We start from the raw sequence: 23,301 nt of genomic DNA, 5'->3' as shown, positions 1-23,301 counted from the left end.
AGGTCCCTGGACAAAAGAGGAATTTGCACTTGCTCAGAGACTCCCTCTCCATCCAGTCTCCAAATTTGCAGAAGACGGGAGACTGCATTCCAGACAAGTCCTAGTTCCCAAAGCATGTTCAAGGACTCCATGCCACCACAGACCAAAAAACTGAACTGGGAGTGGACTTTTGTCAGTGATCAACCTCTAGCAAATGACAGCATGATAAAATTAATTGTTCAAGAACATGCTTGGGAAGCACCCTCTTCTAGTACCAAATGCAATGGCATCTACATATTTCTCTCTCTGAAAGCAGGTCCAGGACAAACGTCTGCCCCAGAGGAATTCCTCACGAGCACCCACTGGTGTCTCCCACCCCCCTCCCTCTGGCACCTGCCAAAGGAGGCCGAAGCATCTCCCTCTCCGCTGCAGCCCCACTGAGGGGCAGTGCACAGTCCCACCAGGCAGGGATGGAAGTGGGGCTAGACAGAGCAAGAGAGGACACAGGACCGGCCAGACTTCACGCCCACGCACCCCAGTGTAAACAGTTGCCTCTCTCAGCTTCCAGCTCTCCCTTGACCTTCATTATACAAAATGCCAAGGCAGGAATGCGAAACAAGATCAGAAAGAGCATGAAATGGTGGCACAGGGTCAAACATCCCAGTGGGAGGCACCGGGGCACCCTCCCAGGCATGACTAGAAGGGCAGGCTGGCAGAGTGCGGGGGGGGGGGAATCAGGGCTGGCATGTGAGGGTGGACGTGGCTGGCTATCCTGGGCAGGGTCTACATTCTCCTGAGCCGACCATCGCCTACCTGAACAGGTAGCTATTCTCCAAGGTGCTCAACACAGGGGACCCAGACCTTTCAAACTGACATCACAAGGGAATGGACATGGCAATGCAACTGAGCTCTGGCCCCATCCCTTATTTCAGCTCTGTGCCAGGGCAAGGGTGACAAGGAAGGGCCCCAGGTGTAGCCAAGATGTGCATGGTGAAGGGAGCTCTATCACTGCTCCATAGGGAATCACCTTGATCCCCAGTCCCTAGATGTCTCTGGTGACCATGTGGACTTTTTGCATTTGCAGGCTCCTTCAATTACACAAAGAGTGGCTCTATCCAGCTATGTCTTCTGGCTCCTTTTAATCTAATGTCGCAGCCTTGGACTAGGACCACGGAGTCCCAGGCTCAAATCCTCCGTTTCCACCAAGAAAGCTTGCTAGAAGACCTTGAGCCAGTTGCACACACTCAGCCTAACCTACCTCACAGGGTTGTTGTGAGGATAAAATGGAGGAGAGGGGGATGATATAAGCCACTTAAGGGAGAAAGATGGGGTTATCCATGAAGTAAATAAATAGATGCATGCAAATTACTGCATTAGAACAGAGTCAAAGCGTGGGACGTACCAAATCCCACCACATCCCAGATACGAACAACAAACAACAGTGTTTCTGATTCCTCCAGATGTGCAGCAGTAGGAGCTCTGGCACAAATCACCAGAAAACAAGAGAGATCGGTCAAGAAAGAGGCTGAGGTCAGGCAGCAGGAGGTATATTGTGAAGAAGCTGCAGTTCGCCTGGTGGTTAATTTGCCCAGTGATGAAAGATCTTGACACTTCCAGAAACACTTTTGCAACACCAGACAGAAATTCTCTTCCGCTAACATGCTATTGGTGGGGGATAAAAATTAAAGCAACTCTTAGGCAAACAACCTCCCCTTCCCCACAGGCAAATCATCAAGTTAGACAAGAGGTGGGAACAAGCCCACAATTAAATTACTACTTATATAAATATAAAAATAAAACTCTGGATCAGTAGCTACAAGTTAATCTCATTACCACGAGCTTTGCAGGCAGAAGGCTAGGGAAAGGATGGGTTAAAAGCTAGCCACCTCTGACCTTCAACAAATATACAGAAGCACAGGCAGGACTTGGTGAAGGTCACAATGGCTGAGATGGGAAGAGAAGGGGGGTATCTGACTTGCAAGACCATTCATTCTTTACAGTCTCCACTGTAGCCCCTTCCAGGGAGTCCTCCCCCTTGCACTCCTCCTCCCAGTCCATTTGAATCCAGTGTTACAACCCAGATGAGTCACGGGATGCTGAGCTAAAGTGATCCTGTGCACATTGTTATCGAGAGCATCCTTCTTCTGAACAGGGTCCCTCCCTGGCTCGTTCCTTTACCCCACACGAGACACCCACTGATCTCTGAGTGTTGGCATGCCACGTCGCCCTCTGGCATGGGCAGCCACCCCATCTCCTCCACAGTTTCCCATGCAGCACTCAGCAGGGTATTAAAATGCTGAAGAATGAACCCAGCACGAAATCCTGGGCCTCTTTTGTGCTTGAACCTAGTTGATCTCATGTCGTCCTCTGTCCTAGCCCTCCTTTCATATCCCTTCCTGCTCATTTAGGGAGGAAAAAAGCAGTGCCCAGCTGCATTGGGCATTGACCCATGTCAAACAGAGATCTGGACAGTAAGAAGAAATAGGGCAAAGCGCACCCTATCCTCTGAAAAACAGAGGGAGTTTGTAAACCACCTGGTTCCCTCTTGAATGTAACTCAGGCTCACTCTGTCAAGGTGCCTGGAGAGGGCGGAGAGGGCTGTGGTTGTAGTGGGATCAGTGGGCCATGCCACCTGCCTCGCTGCCCCATTCCCACCCCTCGCCCCAGTCTGTGCTTCTTCCCAGCTGCAATGCTGCTGTTCTCAAAGAAGGGATATGCCCTTCCCAAACGAGAGCCGTCACCATTCAATCAGTTACCCAGCCATAGCCGGTGACACCCTGTCTTCATCCACTGGCTCAACAAGTCGTGCTCCTTCGCCATACAGATTAAACCTCGAGTCTCTATGAGTGAAGACTGTCCTGTCCCAGGATTCCCCACGCCAGCTGGTATAGAAACTTTGAATACCAGTGCATGCCCGTCTCAGGAGCGCTGCAATTCCTCGCTTCACCCTTAAGAGGCAGCAGTGAGACGACCCCGTGGACCAGCCGCAGTGGGGCAAAAGCTCGGTGGGCCCAGTGGTGGCTCTCAAGCACGGCGTAGCAGGAGGCCAGCACCCCGTTCACCAAAAGGGTGCCATGAGAAGTCAACGGGGCATAGACCCCCACAGCCTCTTGCTGCCAGACACGGACCACCCGGGCAGGGTGCAACCACGGTCTGCCTGCGTGGCGTGCCAGCACCAAGTCCCCCACACGAACCTGGCTGGCAAATATGGGGGAGAAGTCAGCTGTGCCATTGGCTGGGTCCCGCGCGGCAAAGATGAGATGGGAGGGCGTGAGCAGAAGCCGGCGGACGGGGTCCTCAGTCTCGATGGTCACGAAGGTCGTCCTCTGGAGCTGGTCCCGATCGAGGAACAGCAAAACCTCACTCGGAGTCACTCGCCCGCCCTGGTCTACTGCGAGCACAAAGTCTCCACGGTGAAGTTCGGAAAGATTTTTCCTTTCCCCGCTCTGTAAGGTCACTGCCGCATCTCCCGGGAAACAGCCACCAGCATGAATAGCCACGGAGTTATCTAGGGGGATGCAAGAGGGTGAAGTTAGGAGGGAAATGTCTGGCTTCCGCTTTACTTGCATGAGTCTCAGTCCCCTTCTCCAGTGTTGGAGGAGAATATTTCAGCTCTTTGCCAAGTTTTGATGCCGATGGAACCAAAAGTGGAATACAGAAATCCTACTTCCTATTCAAGGCCAGCCTTAGTATTGGACAATCACCTGAACACAGGCTTTATACCTGATCATATGGTACAGGGAACATGTGGATGTCTGCATGGAGCCCTTCTCTGCCTATTAAAAAACTGCCAGCATGCATTCACTTTACAGTGAAATCTGGAGCCGGTACCTGGATAAATATGGGGTTTAAATCATGCAGAGATTTGTACCTGGGTTGAACATAATGCAAGAATTATTCAACATGCACAGAAATCAAATTTAAGCGTGCATGGATCATGCAGGAGTTCGCTGCAAGGTGAACAGGGCTAGAGTCAGAGTCTTGGTCTATCAAGGTCTGTACTGTCCATTCTGACTGGTGGCTTCTCTCCAAGATCTCCGGAAGAGCTCCTCCACACCGCTTACTTCCTTTAAACTGGAGCTGCCCGGGATTAGAACCTGGAACTTTCTGCATGCAAAGTAGATGCTGCTATCACTGTGCCATAGGGCTTCCTCATGCAGCATACAAGGGCAGCATTTATCATCCTGTGGGAGACGGGAGAGACATTTCCGTTCCTGAGGCCATCTTGGTGCCTGTGTTTCCCCCCCTCTTTGTTAACAATGATCAGGAGGCTGAAAACGAAACAAGAACAGGCTGCTCAACGAGGCAAGGCAGGGTCCTCAGCACAATGTAAGCTGTGGGATGGTTGGGACTGGAGCATCAGGGCTTGCAGCTTGCAGCTGGCTTAGCAGGCCAGCTTGGGCCTGCATCCATTCCTGAAAGCGGTATTATGAGGCTCCAATCCTGTGCACACTCCTCTCATACTGGGGGATACACGTGTGAGTAAGACTGGGCTACAAACCTCCTGACCTAGAAGATGCCTGGTCCGCATGGTTCACAGTGCCCTCTTCCCAGCTTGGTGTAGTGGTTAGGAGTGCAGACTTCTAATCTGGCGAGCCGGATTTGAATCTGCACTCCCCCACATGCAGCCAGCTGGGTGACCTTGGGCTCGCCATGGCACTGATAAAACTGCTCTGACCGAGGAGGAATATCAGGGCTCTCTCAGCCTCACCCACCTCACAGGGTGTCTGTTGTGGGGAGAGGAAAGGGAAGGCAAGTTTAAGCCGCTTTGAGACTCCTTGGGTAGAGAAAAGCGGCATATAAGAACCTATAAGCACAGTGCTCCAACCCTTTTTCCATGCAGGGATGCCAGCTGATTCTGGGGAGGGCAGGGTTTGGGGAGCGGCAGGAACTTAATGCAGTGCAATGCCGTACAATCCATTTTCCAGAAGACCTCCAACCATGCCCTGCTGCCTAACGAACAGAGGACCACTCAGTGGTAGGATGATCAAATCAAGGAACAAAACCCCTAAGTTTAGGCTCCCCAAAAAGCTGTGAAAAGTCTCTCTTTAGACAATTTGTATTGTTTTACCTTTGACTGAAATTGTCCTGCATGATAGGTTTTCTCAATGAAATTTTGTCTTTGAAGCTTTTGAAAGGTTATTTATGCCACCTCTAAATGTAATACCAGAATATAATTTGTTTGATTCTTTTGCTTTTTGATTTTTTGGGGTATATATTTGACATATTCTACATGTTATAAATTTAATACAGATATTGGCGGCTGAAGAAGTCCACTGAAAAACCAAGTAAACAGTGTGGTTTTCAGCCGTTGTTTTGAATATAAAATTATATTTATCACAGCTTATTTGGGAGCCTCAATGCAGTGTTTTTGTTCCTAGTTTGACCACCCTCTAGAGTCTGGCAACCTCATTTCCAAAACAGGGCACAGACCCTCGCCTTCCTCTCTCACTTGCCTGCTTTCACTGACACATGAATGTGTGCCTTGGACTCATAATACACCCAGTCGAAGCCCGCCTCTACTGCCAAGCTGGCCAGCACGCCGTATTTCTTCCTGTCGCGGTCCGAGGTGGTGATGTCCAAGGCCCGACCTTCATAGTGCAGGGAATGGGGCGGGTGATGGCCGTCTTCATCCCAGCCTTCTGTCACTCGGAGCCTGACCCCCGGCCACTTGTTCATCACTGCAATGGCCAAGGTGTTGACCCGGTCCTTGCAGCGCTGCCGGGAGCAAAGACAGAGGGGGCATTAAAATCCAAGCCATGCTGGAGCGGAGGGTGCAAGCGTGAAGCATGGATGTTACTGTTGCACTTGGCTTCTTGGCCCACGCTTTGTTGGCCACGCCCACCCCTTCGTACTTAGTATAGCACTTCTGAAGAAGAACCTGTAGGGTCTGTACCAGAGCACTTCCTACCCCTCCCCCCAAGACACAAATTAGAAGAGCAGTGACAGATCCTTGAAGCTACAAGGGATTGTATCCCCCAGAAGTGCTAAAACAACTGGCACCAGGCTGCCCGTCGACATTTGGGACAGGGAAAGAAGAGGGAGGAATGATTGCCATTCGAGGAACTGCTGGAAGCTAGCTCTATGTCAATATCTTCACACTTCATATATCTGTAGACTGGACTTCCCAAGAAAAGGGCTCCTAGACCAGTCGTGGTACTGAGGATGCTGCACAGGAAGCACTCAAAACAACACATGCGCATCATCAGTGCACTGGTGTATGCAGGAAGGGAAAAGTCCCAACAGAATTTTTATGGTTAAGGCCAAGCTGGAGAGATCAGTTGCCCTTTTACTGTGAAGGAGATGTGACCATGAAACACCTAGGGCAGGGGTAGTCAAATTGCAGCCTTCCAGATGTCCATGGACTACAATTCCCATGAGCCCCTGCCAGTGAGTAGTCCATGGACATATGGAGGATCGAGGTTTGACTACCCCTGACTTAGGGCGTTGGGCTATGGCACCCTCTCACCTCCCCTGTGTGGATGTTATGTTGGAGGGAAGGGTAGACGAGTTTACACCGCCATGTTCTATTTTTGATGTTTTTGTATTTATATCCCTGTATTAATGTTTTAATGGGCGTTTTATTAGGTTCCTTTTAATGTTATGAACTATTTTGTAACCCGCCACGTGTCGGTCTCCGGGAATGGTGTGAAATAACAACAATAATGTAACAGAAGTGAGGCCTTTGGATAAAGGCAGCAACTGCCCTACAGCAGCAAGCTCACAGAAGAGTAATATCGAGACATTCCCCATGAGAGCAGTTTTGTTTTAATGCTTCCCAACAAGGCCATTCGGAAACTTATTGAATTCTTATTGTCATTTGGAAGGAATTACTGGATTCCAACACAGCCATTTGGTGTCAGGAATGACAAAAATCCTTCGGTTCCTGACTATATAGGAATTCACCAAGTTTCTGAATGACCCTTGCAAAGCATTAAAGCAAAGAGGATTGGTTGCTCACAAGGCGACCTTCAGGCGGCCCAACATTAATAAAAATTCCAGAGGGATCACACACATATAGAACACTGAACACAATCACTGTTACAGAACTTAACATCACAGGCTTGAGTGTAGATCTTGAACAGCCCCCCCTTCCTTCCAGTCCCTTCAACCCATAGGAAGTAAGGTTTTTACTCCCCCAAATTGTCAGCTCTCTTGATCCAAAACATGGCTGTCCCACACTGAGACTGTTGAATGTTAAACCATTAGACATGTCTGAATCCAAAACATTTGATTTCCATAATGGCAGGGGCTCATGGTAATTGTAGTCCATGGACATATGGAGAGCCACCGTTTGACCACCCCTCATTTAGATAAGCAGCAAGGCCCTCTCATGCGTATATGTGTTAGCTGTCAGAGGTTAAGTGCCATGTATGCACATTAGCATTGAAAACATTTCCCCCCTATTTATTATAACTGCTGTCTTGTGTACTTAAATGTACTTGAGTTAGATCAGCCAGAAACAAGCCCAAGGCCCAATGACCAGACCTAGTGTAGCCCTGGCTTACTTTTCACACCTCAGTTTCTGTTGCATTTGTATGATGTGGCAAGTAGTCCGATTAAAGGAAAGCAAAACAAAATTTAATTAAGCCGTGTTTGATCAAAATATACGAATGCAACAAAGTTTTCCAAGGCTCAAACAGGGGTGGGGGTGGAAAAGCTATTTCCCATCCACCCACTGGCTCAGTTGGTGAAAATAAGGCAGGAGAAACGAGCTTGTTTGAGCAGAGCAGTGGGAGGAGTAGGCTCAGAATTAAACATTAACTCTTTGATTTAGCACGCCTTCTACCTGGGGCAGCCATGTGGAAGAGAAAGAAAAATCCCAGGCTGCTGGTGACCAGTTTCCCTGAGCAAAACACATTCTGATTCATTCTCTTGTTTCTAATTAACCTGTCCTAGTCTGCACGGGGGGAAAAAGGGGCAGAGAGAACAGAAAGATGACTGGATTCCATAGCCGAACACCGTTTGAGTCCAGTTGCACCTTTACGACCAACACAATTTATTCCAAGTATAAGCTTTTATGTGCATGCACACTTCTTAAACCCAGAACTACACTTTGTTAGTCTTAAAGGTGTCACTGGACTCAAACGTTGTTCCACTGCTTCAGACCACCCTGGCTGCCCACCTGGAACGATTAAATCACATCTCGTTATCAATTCCCCCGTCAGCTGCTGCCACCCACAACTTCTTATGGTGCCCCCTGCTGGACAGAACTTTATAGCTGAATGCGGAAATGACCAGATTCCCCAGAGCTGCCCGTTGCCATTGCTTGCACTGTGGCTATTCATAAAGTCTCCCATTCTGCTGGCCCAGCTCCTGCCACATGAGAACTGGAAGACTGAATCAGGCAGGAATCAGCATTCACTGAGAAAAAGCATGTTCTGGTCGCTCTTTTCACAGTTTCTCGGGGACGTTTTCCAGGCAACTAAACAAAAACGGGGAATGGAGTTATCTCTGATCTGACACCAAGTCCAACCCAGGGCAAACAGCATGCTGCCAGCCCCATATTGAGGATAAGGTGAGGCCATGGTTACAGAAGGACGACCATGCGACTGTCTGGGAAGTGGGAGAGGGGAGCTATTGGACATGCACTTGCTGTGCATACTTTTTCTTTAAATGAGAGACTCCTTAAATGGTGAAATGGACTGCAGAGAAGCAGGTAGAGCTGACTGCCTTTTGAATGTGCAAAACTGGCACCAGGGAAGACCTCTGGGTCAACAGCAGCGCAGCAGAAAATGTGCCGTTCCAGAGAGGCCAACATGTGCTGTTTTAGAGATGGGAGTGGCAAAAACTGGGCAAAGCACAAGTTTTCCTCTGTAGGCCCCCTCCCCCTGTTTTTCCATACACAAACACTGGAAGTTTTAAGAAGCACTGAGACACCCTTTTAGAATGAAAGCCTAAAGCCAGGTTTTTATCACTCACTCAGCTTTCCAAGAATGTATAGTTTCCAAGAACATGTGTCTTACAGGCAATCACTGCCAGTTTTCAAAGATGTATGTAGTGTTTAAAAGGATTAAAATTGTCCACAGTTCAAAAAAAAGGCAGATAATTAGTTAATGTGCTATTTTAGAAGGCGTATTCCGGTGCTGTTAAGTTTAACTCAGAATCCAAGTCTGCTGACAGAAACAGTATTAAGGATATGTAAAGCAGATTAGTTTGGGAGTGCATTTTTACAAAGGTGATGGGGTTACATTATAATGGAGTTAGCGTTTCCAGCTCCGGGTTGGGAAATACCTGGGGTTGTGGAGTTTAAGGAGGGCAGAGTAGGGACTTCAGTGTGGTATATTGTCACCTTCCAAAGTGGCCATTTTCACCAGGTGAATTGATTGCTATCACCTGGAAATCGGTTGTAATCCCAGAAAATCTCCAGACAGCGCGTGGAATTCAGCAACTCTAAATTATTAATCCTGCTGCATTGTTTTTTTAGATGCCTCATTTGGCTGATTGCATTGAGTTACATGGTGTAATCTGCCTTGAGTCTCAGTAAGAAACGTAAGACTATACAAATTTCTTTGCTGAAGGATTTCTCCGTAACACAGAGTCCTAAGTATTTTCCAAGTGTAACATACTTATAGGCCATTTGCATTTCAGGTGTACTATTGAACCATTCTAGAAAAACATGAATCATGAGTGTCTGCGCATCCATGCATCTTATATGTACACTCTCATTTAGCAGGTGTGATAGCAGCATGGCTTCCTTTGGGGCACATGTTCACCGATACACTTGGGCTTGCCTCTGCGTAACACACAAATTGTTCCTTCAGAATCCTCCATCAGTCTTGTGATGTGTACATACACAGCATTCAAATCACAAATTCATGTGATTAAAAACAACCAGTTTGCTTGTATAATGACCACAATGTTGAGCAACAGAGATGCCTTTCTCTCCTGCATTAATATTCAGCCACAGCTGGCACATAATTGGGCAATGAACATGCCAAGATTACACCAGACAAGATTTTTTTTTTAAAAAAAGAGCCCTGAAAGCACAACTCCCCAACTTTCTCATGGTACAAACACCCAGCAGTTTGAAACAAGGGTCGAAGCCCAGATAAAGCTCTATGGGAAGGTGATAAAAAGCTGAGCTGGCCAGAAATTTTACCGTCCTTCAAGGCAATAGATTACTGTTCTGTATGCAGCTCTTTCAATGCCTCTTTCCCTTCCCACATGCTGTCTGTGCCTCAAACAAGGTTGGTCAGCTCTATCTAAACCTAAAACAAGTCCAGTGGGTAACTACAAAGTTAACCACCTTTACTAACATAAACAAATATCTGGAGAAACAAAATGATCACTTCCTTAGACCGTTTATGCACTGAGAACTTCACTACCCCAGCTCCCATGCAGGAGCACAAATCTGGGGCAGATGAGGTGCACTGGGCCAAGTGCTCCCCTGTGTGAGTACAGGAAGAGGTGGGGCAACCTGCCACGAATAAAACTCCAGCCTGCAGCCCGATATGAAACCTCCAGTGCGTAAACGGTCTTAGAAAGCACCACAAGGCCGGGATGGGAAGCAAAGGAGGGGAATGGGCATCTGAAAAGTGAACAGGCTGGTATCCACGGGGTGGGGTGGGGGGAGGCCCATGACCCTTGCGAAAAGCCCAAGGAGGAATGTGAGCCACTTCCCATCAGCTCCTGGGCCTGAGGACAATACTTGTTTTCCAGGCCCAGAATTACTTAACTCGGAGAGAATTCAAACTCCTCGGCTAATAAGAGCAAAATCATCAACTTTGCCACAAAGCACTCTTTCAGTGGCTCTGCGCTCCCGGACTGGTGTCAAAAAGGGCACTGTAGGACGTGTCATAGATGGGACCTTGCTGCACTGACCGATCCTCCCCCTGCTACTCCCACTAGGGGCTTCAGCACCCGGCTGGCAGGACTGGGCTGGCAGCAGACGGCGTCCGAGCCAAAGGCCTGGGTTTTGTTGCTTGACTGTGCTCTGCAGAGAAGTATGAAGTCTAGGAGCCCACGGAGTTACCACCGTCACCCCGCCTACATGCTCCTCACCATGGAAGAGGCTGATCAAGTGGAGAATGTGTATAAATGCAAACTGGATTGACTTGTCTGAGTCTAGGCCATGAGATCTGTAATATGATTTTTTAAAACACACACACACACACACCCCAGAATTCTTAACTCTTATACAATGACTCAGCTTTTTACCTTTGCATCAGTTTTCATGGCCAGTTGAAAAGGAACTGCATGACGGAAATAGCCAGGAGACAGACATTTTCCAGTGAAGGGTATATTACGGGAACATAGTTAATAGATTTGCTATCAGGCTTGGAGAAAAATGTCTCTTAACGAGATGCTATTTATCAGGTGATGTTATTCATTTCCATGTCAAGTTCAGCTGCCCATTTCTACAGACTCAGACAACCTTTATTGGCATACACAAACACAATCCAAGGAAACAAAATAGATTAAACAATATTACATTCCTGCTCTTGCAGACATAAGTTATTTATTTGGAACGTGCTTCCAGGGGCATCGGCTACCCTGGCAAGTTTAATGGGATCCTTTTCTGAAAGCATTAATTTGATGATGAGGGATTTTGAATTGGCTTTGGAATTTAAATCCCTCAAATATAATTGGATTGAAGCTCTTTGGGGAGAGAAGACTGGACACTCCAAAACAGTATGTGGTAGTGTATCCGGGACTTTACAGCCATGTAGACAGAGTCTTTTGAGGGCGGGAATCTTCCCTAAGTCACAGTTGAGGGAAATTAGTTGACTCTGGCAAGGAGGAAAGCCCTCCTTGCCAAAAGAGAGTCCAATTGAGAAAGTCTGTAGTTGGATGAAATGCCCCAGAATTGGGGGGAACAGGTGGGACAGAAAATAGAGTTTGCAGTTCAACATCCTCAAGTCTACGTGAAATTGCCTTGAAAAAGTCTTTTTCATTCAGACCCATCAGCCACACAATATCGAGCCCAATGTTTTTCAGTTTAAGTAAAATTCTATTGTGCCAACTGGAAATGTACGGGTCGCATAATAGTTCAAATAGCAGGCTACTGAAGTGGGCTGAGAAATGAATTCTCAGCCAGTATTTGAAGGTCAATAGCCAAGCTTTTAAAGCCAGATGTTGCGGACCTAATTTGATAAGAACGGTCCGATTTGTGACACTTTTGGGTACCTCAAGTAAGGATCTTAAGAACATGGAATGTAAAAACTCCAGTTCATTTTTAAGGTCAAGGATCCAGACTGGAATGCCATACAGAATTTGTGGGATAAATTTTGTAGAATAAATTTTAAATGCAGCTTGAGTATTTTTGTTCCCCTTTAGATGGTAAAATTTAGTCAAGAGAGCTAGGGATGATTTCATGGTCCCATTTCAACATGTTAAGTCTCTATTCAAGGACACTTTTTTCTCCTGGTCTGATGGCAATTAGAGTTGGGAAATGCTTGGATTTTTGGGGAGTGGAGCCTCAGGAAGGCAACATTTGGGGAAGGGAGGGACTTCAATGGGGCATAATGCCATAGAGCAGTGGTCCCCAACCCCCGGTCTGCGGACCGGTACCAGTTCGTGGATCAGTCAGTACCGGGCTGCAGCTCCTCCTCCCCGGCTGCTGCCTCAGGGGCTGTCCTGCCACTCTGCCACCGGCTCACCTTTGGTGCTCTCCAGCGGCCGCCATGGCTGGGGCTCCCCCTCAGTGTGGCAGTGTGCAGCTGCTGCTGGCAGTGCCCCCCAGCAGGCAGTGGGAAGTCAGGGGCACCAGTGGGAAAGCAAGTGGAACAGGGGCTCAGGCAGCAGGGGCAGCGACATCCATCAGCAAAAGACTACTCCCCCCGGGCCTCAGTAAAACTGTCAAGCGTTCACCGGTCCCCGGTGATAAAAAGGTTGGGGACCACTGCTGTAGAGTCCGCCTGAAGATCAGATATAATAGTGGGAGATCTCCAGCCACCACCTGGAGGTAACAATACTGGCAACACTAATTGTTAATCAGTGCAAAACACAAAACACTTAATCTACACCTAAAAGACAAATTTGATTCATTGTCTTTTCAATGTGTTAAAAATTAAAAATACTATAATAATTAATAAGCACAGCATGTTCCTTTCTGATCCCAGTGGCAGAAAACTGCAAGGCATGGAGAAGTGTCTTTCTGACTGAGCACCTGAGAAGAATACTGATTGTTCATTTCCTGCAACATCATTGCAAGTAAAATAAATGTACTTTATGAAAGCAAATACAAAAAGATAGCTGGAAACTCAAGGGAGGAGCCTGGCATATCCCTGAGGGTCCAGAGACACAAACTCACATAGCGCTTCTCCCTGGCCTCCCGGTGATGGCCTGGGAACAGGGTTACCATCAGGCCTGCCTATCCTGAGTCTTCGGGGAGGGCGGTATATAAATCTAAATCAATCAATCAATCAATCAATCAATAAAAGATCAGCTGTGACTTATTTTATTCTTTTGAAACATTTCTACGCTGCCTTCCCACCAAGCTCAAGACAGCAAACATTAAAACAGCATTCATATAAGATATATTTAAAACAGGGGTGGGCACACTGTGGCCCTCCAGATGTCCATGGACTACATTTCCCATGAGCCCCTGCCAGCAAATGCTTATTGAATAGGTGTAATCTGAACAGGCCACGGATGTGAGTAAAAGCTGTTGAAGTTCCATTTCAAGGAGCATGGCCCTCTGGATGGAAAAGCAGTTCTGCCTTTTGCTTTGCACGACCTATGGTAACAGGGATACCAGAGATACTAATAAAGTGATAAGTATTACCAGTGATAGGTAACTATGTGTATTGTTGTTCATTACCTTTATTGCACATATTCAACTATATATACCACAGTATATGTGCTCCAAGATCTTAGCCATAAGAATTTCGTTCCCAGACATTCTTACAGGATCCCCCCCCTCCTTATAATCAATTATTCTCACTGACTTCTCTACCACATGAAGGTCTTTCGACTGGGGGATACTGTCTTTTTGAATAAAGAATTATCAAACAGAGGCCTCTGCATCCAAGCCCTTCTCTGCTCCGAGTACCTCCATTTTATTGCGCAAAAGACTGTATAGAACCAAGAAACAACACTTTGTGTTCTAATCATAAAACGATGGCATGCAAAGGGATGGAAAATGCCACTGAGCCACAATGCAGCGCTATCTGCCCACGCAATCTAGTTTGCAGTTTGCCATAATGAGAGAATAGCTGCATTGCTGAATTTATGCTGATTCCAGCAAGTAAATCAAGTGCATAATACCAGAAACAAACAAACAAAAAGACCCTGAATTAATGTTTAGAAAAATCCAAAACAAATCAGGGTCTCTATCCTATCTGAGCTAATTTTCTTTCCTGTTTCACAACTGAGTCAGCTCCTGAGCATGGACAAAATGCACCCATAAGAATCCTCTCAAGGTACAAGGGTACAAATGTTTGCCAACAAACTTCCTGTCTCTATTTAGGACCACCTCCAATGTCCAGCAGGAGCCTGTAACCCTTCCTGCAATTCTTTGCATTGTTCTCTGTACACCCCCATAGTTATTCATAATTAAATACCCACTGCCAACCTGCCTCCACCCGGCTTTCAGATGGCATGTTGTGACTCAGCAGCAGGAAACTGGAATGAAGTCAGCTTTCTGCCCACAGGAGGTGAAATGTCCTTGCCCCAAAGGAGAAAGTCTTGTTCCTTTCCTCTAGCCCAACTCTGGTGCTCTCTTTCCTTAACAAGCTGTTAGGCAGGGGTACCTGCACAACAACTTGGACATGCTCCAATCATTCCTGGAAGAACAAATCTTGGGTCTGGAAGTAGCTAGGGCTCGCAACCAAACAGAATAGGTTGAAGAGACCTGTAAGATATCTTCAAGACACAATCCTTCTGCTAGGTCATATCAGCTGTTATGAAGATACCTCCTAACAATGCCCTGATCAGCTGCACATGAAGTCCAAGGAACTTTCAGTGCATGACTGCTTCTTTCTTCTCTATTTTACAGGTAAAACCAATACAGAAAATGTCCTTCATAACTGCAATATAAAGTCTGAATTCACCAGTCAGGGGCCATCTTTAGTAATCCCTTAAGGAATGCATCAGGACTTGCACCTATATTTACACTAATAAGCAGAGATGGAAACATTCCACCGACATAGAAAACATTGTTAATTGCCCCTGTATATAAAAGGTGATAGAACTGACCCAAATAATTACCGGCCAATTAGCCTCCTGGAAGTAATAGGTAAACTTTCTGCATCTTGCCTCAAAAAAACCTTCCAACAGTATTGAATGGAGATAGAAAAGTCTTTAGGTGATAAGCAAGCAGGTTTCAGAAAGGGCCACTCTTGTATAGACAATTGCTCTACCTTGGCTTCTTGGATAAGCAAATACATGCAAGACACATCTGGTTTCTTATATGCAGTCTTTGTTGATTTGAAGGCTGCCTTTGATTCAGTCCCTCATACACATTTCTGGAAAAAGCTCAATGCTACAAGCATACAAAAAGATTCCTGAAACTAATAATGAAGGACAAGTATCGGACCCTCTACAAACAAAAAGGGGAGTTAATCAAGGACGTGTTCTTGCACCACATTGACTTAATTTGTAGCTGAATAATTTTGCTCCAGATCCACATATGTACCATGCGTGAACAATCAGCCAGGTGCTTGATCTACTTTATGCTGATGACCTTGTCTTGCTATCGAGGACCAAGACTAGTTTAGAACACTTTATCAAAGCCTTCATTTACTGTGAAGCTGAACTATTAAACATGAATGATGACAAGTAAAAAATTATGGTATTTACAATATCATCCATAAGATCAAATAATATATCAAAAATTGATATGCATAAATTCCAACAACGTATTTTGATACTTAGGAATTGTATTCCAACCAAACCTGTTACCATCTAAGCATAATAAATATATTAAACAGAAAGTTGACTTAGCCCAATTGGCATCAGAAAAGTTCTATATGTTCAAGGAGCTCAATATATCCCAGTACTTTTAAAAGCTTATAATAATACCATGCACTTTATATGGCTCCCAGATCTGGCTTTTGGGCCCAACAGAACAACTCGAGAAACTTCAAAATATCTTTTACCATAAAATATTGATTTTGCCTCTGCTGTAATGCAACTTGAATGGCCTCTCAAAAATCTTGTAGATGACACAAAAGGTCATAATAAAATATAAAAATTGATTGCTTAATGTTAAAAACATCTTGGTTTTTACTGTAATCAGCACAGGAACGCAGCTGGTCAAGCTGGCATGATGCTGTGGATGCTAAAATGAGGCACTTGGGTCTATACAAAACAGGACGATCATTACCCATTACCATTACCTATACACAAACTGTTTGAATTTGATTGGAATGCTCTCCAAATAGATGCTAGGTGAAAATGTTCTCCAATTTATCTTGAAATGACAGGTTCTACTGAATTCAAAGAGCCTCTTGTGGTGCAGAGTGGTAAGGCAGCAGACACGCAGTCTGAAAGTTCTGCCCATGAGGCTGGGAGTTCAATCCCAGCAGCCAGCTCAAGGTTGACTCAGCCTTCCATCCTTCCGAGGTCGGTAAAATGAGTACCCAGCTTGCTGGGGGGTAAACGGTAATGACTGGGAAAGGCACTGGCAAACCACCCCGTATTGAGTCTGCCATGAAATGCTAGAGGGCGTCACTCCAAGGGTCAGACATGACCCGGTGCTTGCACAGGGGATACCTTTACCTTTACCTTTTTACTGAATTCAATCTGCCTCTGTATTTCAACATATGAACAGTTCCTAAATTGAAATGGTAATATATGATTGCGCACTGCAATGAATTCCTAATAGCTCACTAGGAGAAAATGAAGGATCGTTTTCTCCAAATGCCTCTAAACCAACATTACTGTGACTGACTAATGATAGAACTTCATTCATTATCCCATTTTTCTTCTATTGTGAAGCAGGAGATAATTTTTCGAGAAAACTGATGTGGAAATATTCATCCTGATAGGATGACAAGATTAAGGCTGTTTTTGAGTAATTTATACCACAATTGTGTTGGGGATATGGCAAACTTTTGTTTTACTTTTAAAAAAATCTTAAATGTTTAGGTGTATGACTTATGAGCTATTAAACAACAATAAACTGAATTAAAAGTCTGATGGGGTAACCCTAAGGGTCTGAAAAGATGTGGTTTGAATTCAGGGAGGGCTGCATTTAGTGTCATGTGTCACAAATTGTGCAGGTCTGTGTTCACATGAATGGGCAAAGATCACTATGCTTAGTTTATGTTCTCCAGTTTACTTATTAAAGGGAAACTAGAAAAGTTTTTTTTAGTTCACAGAAGAAAGAAAAAAGAAGGGAAAGAAGGAAGAAGTAGAGAAAAAGGACTTTCTCTTTCACACCCATACCCTCCCAATCTGAGCATGCTTCTACGATCATACCGCCGGGAAAGACTTGTGTGAATATCCCAGAAACCTACTGGGAAAACAATGAGCAATTTTTTTTTTAATCAACTAGCTTCCCAGGTCAATATGGTCAGAATGCTTCTTTCAGCAGACCCCGAGACTGGTCCCATGGATCTGGACAGATGGTCGTCTCAGACAGGAATCCTAAAGATATTTTTCCTGGGAGTCTCGTAAAAGTACTCACAGACTTGGAACACAGCAACACAAATAAATGACATCACACCACAAGCGTCATCTAGAAAATAACAGAATAGACAGCCCACTCAGGTAGCAAATCAAATCCGTAAGGGAAATTGCCATTGCTGGCAAAGTACAACATGTTTACCGAGAAAATATGATAGATTCAGGTGAGTAGCCATGTTCATCTGAAGTAACAGAACAAACTGTGAGTCCAGTGGCACCTTTAAGGGCAACAAAGTTCAATTCTGTTGAATGCTGTTCTATGTTACTGTTCTCTGTTATATTGATATTGTTCTATGTAAATGTACAATGTTTTATGTAAATCACCCAGAGCCATAGGGAAGGCCGGTATAAACAAACAAACAAACAAATAAACAAATAAACAAACAAACAAACAAACAAATAAACAAATAAAGTAAGTAAGATTTCATGCACACAAAAGCTCAAATCCAGAATTAAACTTTGTGGGCCTTAAAAAGGTGCCACGGGACTCAAAATTTGTTCTGAGACAATGGGACTTTGCAGTCCGCGAGATAAACCCGCATGTCTCATTTCATAGGGGCTGTGTTGATGGAGACAGAAATTGTTGACGTCTAAGAGAAACTTCTTGCGGGAAGCAGTCCTTGCTTCGGGGCATTTTCACACAGGACACTGAGAAGTCTCTTTATGTCATCTCTCATGTTCTTTTTACCATATGTGAATGTTGTTACAACAGGAAAGAAAGTAGGTCATTTGAAAGTCAATTGTGTAGGCCAGGGGTTGTCAACCTGTGGTCCTCCAGATGTCCATGGACTACAATTCCCATGAGCCCCTGCCAGCAAATGCTGGCAGGGGCTCATGGGAATTGTAGTCCATGGACATCTGGAGGACCACAGGTTGACTACCCCTGTAGGCTTTATGGGGTACATACTGGATACATGGAGCTCTATGGAGCTCTTGCTCGATATCGGAATGTTTGCTTCTAGAAATACGATATGCCAAAACGAACCGAAGTTTATAGGGAATATGGGATTAAATCCTTCTGTTCTTATGTAGTGGACATGATAACATTTTAGATTAGCCCAAATTGCATTCTCGTCCTCACTCCTCTTCACTTTGAGGGATCCATTAATCTAATATTTTCCCCAGGAACCCTGATGGCAAAGAGGACATTCCCCAGGCAAAATTCACTGCTACCAAATGATCTGAGACAAATTAATCTGAAGGTGGTTCCCAGTCTCCTATGCACAGTTCCTAGTCAAGAACCCAATCAAAAGTATTGATAATTAAAAGTCTCTGAACCGCAAAATAAGCCTTGAACTATCCTACTGGCAGACTCAGGGGGCTATGCACAAAGCTATGTTGTGCCCCAATCTTAAACTTGGTTTTAGCACTAATGGCTCCAAAATGGGGTGCCCCAGGAGATTATAGAACTGTAATCCACAAGGTTTAAGCCACTCTAAATAATGCACCATCAAGACTCTGGCGCTTGTACACAACATGAGGATATAAACTGAGCTCTGGCTCGAAGCTGATTCAGGATAGAATTTGTTTTTTTTTGGGGGGGGGGGAGGGTAGCTGCTCCAAGTTCCTTAGTGTTCATTTTCCCAGGAGGGCGTCCCATTTTGCAGCAGTTAGCATTAAAACCAGCTTTAAACCAGGGAATAGCACAGGTTCCCTTGCAGGGTAGAACTCCTTAAGCCTGGCACCTGGAACCAGCCACAGAGCAGCAGAAATCTCCAGGGAATGTTGAGCCTGAGGGACTATGCATAGGATAACAAATCACTGAGGAAGAGAACAACCTTGAAAATGGGCCATTGAAAAAGAAAAAAATTATGTCTATCCGGAACCTGTTTTGGTTTATGTTTGCATGTTATAGATACAAAGGCAATATCTACAAAGTAAACTGGAATAAGTATAACCAAAAAGATAACATTTTTGTACCAGCCAATTGGTCGAATTTTTTCAGTTTGGATTAAACCACGGAATAGCACAGGTTCCTCTGCAGGGTAGAACTCCTTAAGCCTGGCATCTGCAACCAACGTCAGCCTTGTCCAGAAGACACGCAGGTAGCGTGCATGTTGCTGCCTCTGGTTTTGCCTCCCATCCCCCAATACTTTTCCCAAGAGTGCTGCATACAACAAATGCCAAGGTACTGGCGACACGTAAGGATTATGCTTATCAAAGAATGTCTCTATACAGTTGCCTTTAAGCAAGGAATGAGCCTAGCAGGTCAAAGCACTCCCCTGCCTGCCTAACCAACAAAGGGATCTCTCTGGATGAAACTATGCAAATCTGCACATTTGCTAGTCTGTGCTTTCCTCTGAACTATAAAATCCCAGATAAGTGTGTGTGTGTGTGTGTGTGTGTGTCAAGGTTAGTGGGCTAGCTCCTATGGCTGCCTAATTTGAGCACAAGTCAAGCAACAATTTCTGCAACGGAACTGTGGTGCAATCAAGTAATTCCTATTTGAAAGGAGAGATCCAGGGGCTCAGGTTAAGAACCAGTGTGATGCGGTGGGTAGTGTTGGACAAGGATCCGGGAGTCCTGGGTTCGAATTCCTACTCTGCCGTGGAAGCTTGCTGTGTTGCCCAAGGCCTGTCACACACCAGCTTGGTCTACCTCACAGGGCTATTGTGAGGGAGGGAAAGGGGGAAATGAAGTCCGGATCAGGGAAAAAAGCGTTCAGAAGTCATCGTCTTATTGAACCTGGAAGGCCTATTCCCAGATCTTGGAGGCTTCAGAGCTTGCTCTGGTTTCTTAATTAGCAAGGGAAGGGAAAGACGGTCAGCACATGCTCAGGGGCGCCGTTTTGTCAGAGCTCTTTCGGCTATATTAGGGCCGGAGACTTAGCTGAGCTTCAATCCAGGGGCGAGGAAGGAGCCGGACCTGGAGGCTCTAGTCCTGGCGCACTCACCTGGGTCATGAGGCGGTCGGCGCCGGTGCCCTCCTCGTCCTTGAAGATGATGTCGGGGTTATAATTGGGCACCAAGTCCCTGAAGGCGTCGTCGGCGCGGCTGATCTTGCCCTCCGCTCTCCCGCTCGCGCCCAGCGTCTGCTCGGCCACGTCGGGCACCGACTGCTTGTACTGCAGCGCCGTGAGGGCCTTGCGGTGGTAGGGCTTCTGCCCCACCGGACCCCGGCCCGGCCCGCAGCCCAGCGCCAGGGGCGCCAGGAGGCAGCTCGCCCAGCACAACCCCAGCACGGCCAGCCCGGGCCCCGCCATGCCGAGCAGGTGCCGAGCCGCGCTCTCGGGAGGCCGCCTCACGCCCCGCCAGCGCCGTCAGACGGGCTGGCCATCGGCACGGCCAGGTCGGGCCCCCCGGGCGCCCGCCCGCCCGCCCACCTACCCACCCGGGCTCCCCGGCCGCCGGCACGTGGCTCCTCTCCTCCGGCCCCTCCCGGGGCCAACCCGCAGAGCCCGCCGGAGACCGCCCCCGCCGCCGAGCGCCGGCTAGACGAGAGCCCCGCTGCTGCCCTGCCAGAAGCCCCAACGCGCCGCGCCTCCCGCCGCGCCCAGCCTTGGCGACACACGCGGGGCCACTCCGCCGCCTGCAGCCCAGCGCCGCCTTTCAGGCCCGCCCCACGGGGAGCCGGGCCGCCCCCACACGAGGCGCCCGGCACTCATTCCTGCACCCCCCCCCCCCCCGTCGGCTGTGCCCACTCCCGATCCAGGGTCCACCCCGGCCGCCGTGCGCCACCGAGCCGGAGCGCACTCCTCAGGCGCAGCGTCCGGCCAGTTTCCGCAGGCGCCCCTTCGCCTTCACTGCCTCAGCGGCGCCCCCTGATGGAGAGGCCAGAACTATCCCCCTTCCCGACCCGGTCACGGGTGGTCAAAACGGGGGGTTGCGGATCGGGCTCCAGAAGCATCCCGCCGCTTTTATTTAACGGTCTGCTCTCCTCCCGCAGCGGAGGGAGACACATTCAGGTGGGTAGCTGTGCTGGTCTGAAGTGGCACAACATAATCAGAGTCCAGAAGCACCTTTAAAAATAGATTCAAATGGGTAGCCGTGTTGGTCTACAGTCGCACAATAAAATCAGAGTCCAGTAAGCGCTCGAAAGCTCACGCCTTGAATAAATCTTTGTCTGTCTTAAAGGTGCTACCGGACTCTGATTTTACTGTACCTTTAAAAACAGTTGGTCTTAAAGGTGCTTTGGACTCTCTTTGAGGGACACTGTCGTTAATGCAGTCCCCCTTCTTCTTCCCAAGGGGGAGGTCAGAGTGCGAATCAGGGTCAGGTCACTGGGGAGAGCACTCATTTCAGAGGTAGGCTAGAGATTCAGGCCGGCCCTCTAAAACCCGGTGGCCTTCAGCTTTCTATTTCTACCCCCCCCCCCTTCTATTTGGAAGTGCCCCGGGCCAGCCACTTTCTCTCATCCCCAGGTCCTCTTCGTCCTGTTGAACAAGATACAGGCAACTCAAAGGCGCCCCCCTGAGGCCAGTGGAAAAATGGTGAGGGCTCTAAGAAAAATCTAAATCGCTCAAGAGGCTGAACAAGAGGTACCAGTCACAGTGTCAGAGTAGAAGCAGCGAGGCTCTCACATGAACCCCTCACCCCACCGCTGGCCACAAAAGCTTAGTTAACTGAACCCAAACCCGTGGCACTCTGTGCCTAACCTACCTCACAGGGTGGTGGTTCTCACATTCATTTTGTCACTACATCATAAGGTACCTTAGGGCAGTGGTCCCCAACCTGCGGCCCGTGGCCCGGTGACGGGCCGCGAAGGCCATGGCGCCGGGCCGCGGCTCCCTCTCCCCGCACCCCCCCGCAGTAAAAAACTTCCCAGGCCACAAGCTTGCGGCCCGGGAAGCTTCTTACTGTGGGAGGGCGGGGAGAGGGAATCAGGGCCAGGCCGCACATCAGAAAGGTTTGGGACCACTGCTTTAGGGTAGCGATCCCCAGCCTGTGGGCCACGGACCACATGTGGTCCTTCGACTAATTAGAGGTGGGCCCCGAAGGACGCCTTCTCCCCCCCCCCCCCCCGGCCCTTTACAACACACTTCGGTTATCATTGTCTCGTTGCAGAGAAACAAGCTCAGGGTTCCCATTGATTTGTCATTGTCATGAGTTAAAATTTCCATGAAAATAAAATGTTCCTTATGTTCATTGTTGTGGCGTGTCTGCATCTTATTTTGAAGGGATGTTTAAACATTACCATAGCGATCAGAGAGCGTTAGGGCAGTGGTTGAGAGTAGAGGAGTAAACTACCCCCCCACACACACACCGAGCCTCAGTAAAATTGTCAAGTGTTGAGTGGTCCCCGGTGATAAAAAGGTTGGGGACCACTGCCTTAGGGCAGTGGCCCCCAACCCCCAGTCTGGGGACTGGTACAGGTCCGTGGATCAGTCGGTACCAGGCCGCAGCTCCTCCTCGTCGTCCTCCTCAGCTGCTGCCCTAGGGGTTGCCCTGCCACTCTGCCGCTGGCTCACCTTTGGTGTTCTCCAGCGGCTGCCATGGCTGGGGCTCCCCCTCGGCCTGTCACTGCACAGCTGCTGCTGGCAGCGCCCCCAGCGGGCAACAGGAAGTCAGGGGCGCCGGTGGGAAAGCAAGTGGAGCAGGGGCTCAGGAAGCAGCAATGTCCCTCAGCAAAAGACACTCCCCCCTCTGGACCTGACTAAAATTGTCAAGCGTTGACCGGTCCCCGGTGATAAAAAGGCTGGGGACCACTGCCTTAGGGAACTCTTGGGGAGAAGCAGGGGGAGGGGTGTCAGTTGTTATATAACCTGTGTGGCACTATGAAGGAAAAAAAACACCTGAACCCACTCTATTA

General features: G+C 47.6%; 1 protein-coding gene across 1 annotated transcript; it reads right to left on the bottom strand.

Moving 5' to 3' along the window:
- Nucleotides 1–1,510: 1,510 nt before the first annotated feature.
- DHH (desert hedgehog signaling molecule) lies at nt 1,511–21,150 on the bottom strand. Its single transcript, XM_077328790.1, has 3 exons — nt 20,447–21,150; nt 5,436–5,697; nt 1,511–3,487 (listed from the first exon to the last, which is right to left on the bottom strand). The coding sequence occupies exons 1-3, from the start codon at nt 20,753–20,755 to the stop codon at nt 2,820–2,822; spliced, it is 1,239 nt and encodes a 412-aa protein (XP_077184905.1). The 5' UTR covers nt 20,756–21,150; the 3' UTR covers nt 1,511–2,819.
- Between the last annotated feature and the right edge of the window lie 2,151 nt (nt 21,151–23,301).

This window comes from Paroedura picta, chromosome 3 (assembly GCF_049243985.1).
Source record: "Paroedura picta isolate Pp20150507F chromosome 3, Ppicta_v3.0, whole genome shotgun sequence".
NCBI lineage: Eukaryota > Metazoa > Chordata > Lepidosauria > Squamata > Gekkonidae > Paroedura > Paroedura picta.
The sequence above is the reverse complement of the archived record's forward strand: the minus strand, read 5'-3'. Positions and strand labels throughout refer to the sequence as shown.